This window comes from Meleagris gallopavo, chromosome 8, assembly GCF_000146605.3.
Source record: "Meleagris gallopavo isolate NT-WF06-2002-E0010 breed Aviagen turkey brand Nicholas breeding stock chromosome 8, Turkey_5.1, whole genome shotgun sequence".
Taxonomy (NCBI): domain Eukaryota; kingdom Metazoa; phylum Chordata; class Aves; order Galliformes; family Phasianidae; genus Meleagris; species Meleagris gallopavo.
Window position 1 is genome coordinate 29,426,757 of NC_015018.2, and position 5,163 is coordinate 29,431,919.

At 44.3% G+C, this 5,163-nt stretch overlaps 1 protein-coding gene across 1 annotated transcript in view; it reads left to right on the forward strand.

The window, feature by feature from the left end:
• The window catches only part of LOC104912059 (dedicator of cytokinesis protein 1-like), a 33,446-nt gene extending 28,818 nt beyond the window's left edge, over positions 1 to 4,628 (forward strand). Inside the window, exons 10-11 of the mRNA XM_010714839.2 lie at positions 1,244 to 1,307; positions 4,504 to 4,628. Of these exons, the coding sequence (XP_010713141.2) occupies positions 1,244 to 1,307; positions 4,504 to 4,628 (189 nt within the window). The remainder of the gene's footprint in view (positions 1 to 1,243; positions 1,308 to 4,503) is intronic.
• The last annotated feature ends 535 nt before the right edge of the window (positions 4,629 to 5,163 follow it).

Here is a 5,163-nt window from a genome sequence, read left to right on the forward strand (position 1 = left end):
TTGGAGACCTGCACATAGCAGGGGGTTGGAACTGGATGAGCATTGTGGTCCTTTTCAACCCAGGCCGTTCTGTGGTTCTATGAAAATAAAATAACCCAACTGATGAAAAATATATGTAAGTTTGAATGTTTGAGCCCATTTCAGTGGTTGTGCTCGTGGATGGGTGTGGATGCTGGTAGGGGTGTGGGAAAAATACTAAAGGAAATGTTCTGCCATGCAAATTCAGCAGGGTTAGAAGGATGTGGTGGATGAAAGATCTGAAGTTCAGTCTGTATCTTTCAGTCCTTTTTGGAGCCTCAATTGTAGCAAATACAAGAAAATGACAGGTTTTATGTCAAAATCCAGGTATTTCTGGTTTTCACTGTTGAGAGTTTATACAGTCCAGGTGCAAGGGGGGGATGCCAGCAGTCAAGTCACCTCTATGGAAATTAAGCAGACTTGTTTGTGATGCAGCATTGTGAGCTGTAATAGGTAAATAATAAAGGTAATGTGCATCAGTTGTCCAGGCAGATGACTGTAGGCACAGGTGCTGCTGTGACAGGATGCCCTGTGCCTCACAGTCCCTAAGGGGGCGGGTTCTGATCTGCTCTGAGGAATTCTGAGATGTTTTCTTAACAGGCTTACAACCACTTCCCATTCCTGAGTGCACAGACGAGCAGCAGGAAACGTGGCACTGTGCAAACCCATGTTATTCGAGGCATTTTATCATCATACTGCATCTTGCGTTGCGCAGTCTTAGCAAATTGAGTGAAAATAAACACAGGCACAGCATTTGGGAGTGATTTTATCTTGCCTATTTCAGCTTGCCTTAAAGCTCCACTTTCCTTTAGTCTCAGAGCTGCGTCCCCAGCCATGGCTGTACTGTAGGTTGGCTGTGGTGTGAATTCAGAGCCAGGTGTTGATGCAGGTCTTGTGCTGGCTGAGGTCCTTAGCAATCAACTGCTTTGTCAGGCACACAGTATATTGTTTCCCATTCTCTATTACTATTAGTCTGAAGTGTGCCAGTGGTGTTTCTTCAGTAGCATGTTACTCTTGTGTCTAGTTCTCTCATAATCAAGCATTTATTATGTTTTGTGTGATCATTTTAGATGTTGATCTTCCATTTACAAACCACTTGGTTAACTAATTGATTTAAAGGTACTTTTGGCTCGAATACAAATAAGCTTAAATGTTTAAAGCTTATTGCTGCATTATTGGCAGACTGGCCCAACTGGATCCCTTATTCACGTGCCCATCCATACAGGTCTTCCATTTTAGTCTGAGAAATGACATTTTGGATCCATCACCCAAGCAGTTGGGCATTGCGGGTGAGTTAAACTTTACCAACTTGTACAGCTCATCTTTGCTGAAGGGGTGCCACTGTCAAAGATGCCTTTTTTGCCCTAAAGTAAGATTTATAGTGTCAGATCTATGTAGGCACAATAATACTAATATGAATTATTTTTGCGAGAAACTCAGAGCATCTGGGGAAGATCGTCTGTGTTCTGTTGACCTTACAGATGTTTGAGTTGATTCATAGTGGGATTAAGTAATTTCTCTGTGCTCACGCAGTGAGTAACCAACAGTGAAGAGTGGAATTCAAATCATATATTATTTTCATGTTCCATTTTGATGTCTAATCAAAATAGAACAATTCTCATCTCCAGTGCGTAAATGGGAAAAACAATTCAGAGCTGTATACAATAAGGAACATCGGTGCAGTACCTTGTTTTCAAACACAGCATAGGTACAGACAAACATTCAACCCAACAGCCTGTTGAGTTCTCTGCTTCTATGAAGTCTTGCCCAGGCGACTCTTCTGGTTTCTCATCTTTGTGCTAGAGGTTATCACCTCTGGAATGGTTCTGCATCACACCTTGGATCGTCATTTCCTCATTGGATTCAAGACAAAAGAGTAAGGTTAGTTCTACTGATTTAAGGACACTGAGCAGAGCCAGCTGGCTTGGGTAGATGTGGATCAGAGCGTGCTGTGTTGAACCTCTGCTATGGGGCTGGGGAGGTGGGGATGCATGGCAGCGTGCCTGCAGGGCTCGGTCTGTAGAGGACACCTGCATGCAGCCTTGCTCAGCTTTAAACCTAGAGCCCAAAGCCTTTGGAGCAGAGCTTGTAGAGCTAAAGATAATGAACATCAGCCTCATCAAAACTATCCATGAAACTGAATAATTACTGCTGAAGTCGTGACTGCAGTCTTGTTATCGCAGCATGTTGATTTCAGCTTTTTCCTATAAAAAGATGGGTCAGGAGACAAGTATTGTATTATTGAGTTATCCTGATGACTGGAGCATGTTGTACAGAGTGCCAGCTCTAATAATACTGCACCAAATTATCAGGAATTAATAGATGCTGAGTAAAGTGTAGAGCTCTTGGAATGAATCTGGAGGAGGACCACTAAGATGATCAGAGGGCTGGAGCACCTCTCCTATAAGGATAGGTTGAGGGAACTGGGCTTGTTTAGCTTGCAGAAGAGAAGGCTGGGGAGAGACCTCACTGTGGCCTTCCAGTACTTGAAGAGCGAATAAACAGGAGGGGGAACGGATGTTTGTGAGGGTGGGTGGTGATAGGACAAAAGGGAATGGTTGTAAAGTGAGACAGGGGAGATTTAGGTTGGATATGAGGAGGAAGTTTTTCAGCCAGAGGGTGGTGAGGCACTGGAACAGGTTGCCCAAGGAGGCTGTGGATGCCCCATCCCTGCAGGCATTCAGGCCCAGGCTGGATGTGGCTCTGGGCAGCCTGGGCTGCTGGTTGGTGATCTGTACATAGCAGGGGGTTGGAACTGGATGAGCACTGTGGTCCTTTTCAACCCAGGCCATTCTATGGTTCTGTGATAATTCTATGATAAATAACCTTGCATTACTGTTCTTTTGTAATGGATCTGTTGAAGGAAACAACTTTTCTAGCTGTTTACATCACAATAATTTCATAACATGTTTGTATTATTTAAACTGCATGTTTTGTGAATGCTGGAGCCAAGTAATTTGTAACAGAAGCTGTATGTAGGAACCACTCTCCTGAAGTGTTTTTTAAATTGCTTTGCTTGCAGCTACAGAGTTTGCCATAGAGAAAGATTTCTCATTCTGAAATTTCAAAGCCACAGGAGTGGTCACATAGCTGAGAAAGGGACAGTCTGGTGATTTAAGGCTCTTCAGTGCCCGACTTGTTGCTGGACAGAGTGCTAGAGACCTTGCTGCTCTAGCAGAACATTTCTCTGCAGTTCCATAATGCCCAAAACATGGAAACTGATTTGTCGCCTATTAGGTCCTGTTCATAGGGGTAAATGGGCTACTGGAGCTGGATGGCAGGAAATTAATGTGAAATAAATGTTTATATAGTCTGCTTTAGCTCTCTTATCCAAGTCAATCTCTGTGGCACTCAGGCTGGTTTCCAGTTTCTGTAGGTTTCCTGTACAAGTGCATCCAGGATGATATATCACAGGGCTGATGTGAAATTGTCTTCCCCCTGACTTCTCCCAGTGAGGTGTTGTGGGCATTTTGCCCACTATTTCGATATAGATATAGATATATATTTTAGTTTAGATTTGTTGTTTTAAAAATTAGAAGTTGGTGATACTCAGTAGGAGGAGCATGGGCTATGCTAGCTGAACAGGAGACCCAAAGCCACGCAAGGTATTGGATGGCTTTTACAAATGATATCCTGCTGGATTTACTTGCACTAATGAGATTTGTCAGAGCTGCCCTTAGCAGCAGCAGCTGATAACAGCACGCCCCATTGCAGCAGAGCACATTGCCTGGGTGAGCAGCTTCACACGATGCAGGAAGGAGTGTGGGGGAGAGATGTTCTTCTCTGCTTCTCACCCCACTTTTCAGCTTTGCCTTTAATTGCTGTTATTTCAAGTTTGGGGTAAAAGTTCCTTGAAATGCAATGCAGGAGCTGTCTGAAGTTTAAAAATATTTTCAAACCACTGATAATGTAGAAGGTTTTCACCCAGTGTTTGTCTTCACGAGCGGCGCCCCAAATCAGACACCCAAGCAGCTTGGTACAGACTCACGGAGCCATCTGTGATGTGTCAGGCTCTGGAACAGGCTGCAAGACTGCTCAGGGTTAAGGAGTCCCCTTGCCTGGATGGAGGTGTTCAGGACTGCAGAGATGTGGCAGGGAGGGACATGGGCAGCAGGTGTGGTGGGGGTGGGCTTGGGGATCCTAAAGGACTTTTTCAGCTCAAAGGGTTCTATGGTTCTGTGACTCTGTCTGACCCACATGGCCACAGGCTTTCCCCTGGAGCCCCACAAAGACTAAGGGACCTTGGCAGAGCCTCACTGCCCTGTCAGCACTCCCAGGGCATCGGGTTTGGAGCCTCTTGTCCTTCACCAAGGTGTTCTGCACGTGTCCATCCCTGCTGAGCTGAACACTTGTGTCCTGGCACACGTGTGGTAACAGCCCTATTGACTCCTCTTTAAATAAAAAGGGGAGAAAACTGAATTCAGCTGGTGGTGGAGTAGGAAAGCGCAGATTTCCTTCTTATCTGGATTAGTCATGTTCTTTTAGGGATGAAACTCCATGCAGAACAAGAAAATGAGGCAGCTGATATCGACAGAGGTGGCTGCATGGATTACCTGAGCAGTTCCACGTGGATGAATGGGAAGCTTTACTTATTCTCTAACTCGGCATAAAAGACAAAACATGAACACTTTGTTTTTCATTTGTACATCATTGTACCAGCATTATCCCGCTCCTAGATTAATGTGGATTGTGTGATTTGCAGATTTCACCCCAGGGCAGATTGCCTTTATTGAGCAGGAGAGTCCGACCCGCAGCTGGCTCAGCACACAGCACTGGGCTTTTAAAGCACAAACTCATTTGCTCCTCAGGATTGCCAGAGCTGCTTTTGTCTGGTCCTCACCTCATTAACACGTTCTTAAGTAATTATGAATGAGAGAAGGTGACCCCCAACTCCCTGTGCTTATAAGGTGACTTAAAGAAGTCTGTATTTACCACAGCCGAAAACTTCTCAGCGGACAGTAATTTATACAGCTGTGATCATGTGGTAATTGTGATTTGTCACAGACGAATATTTACTTTTTTGACTAATTTAAAACCTATTCATCATGCTACACACAAATTAAGAACAAAGTGTTGTGTTGGTCTTTGAATGGATAATTGCAATTAAGACACTCTCCTGCAGAAATAATGTGTGTAGGGTTAATT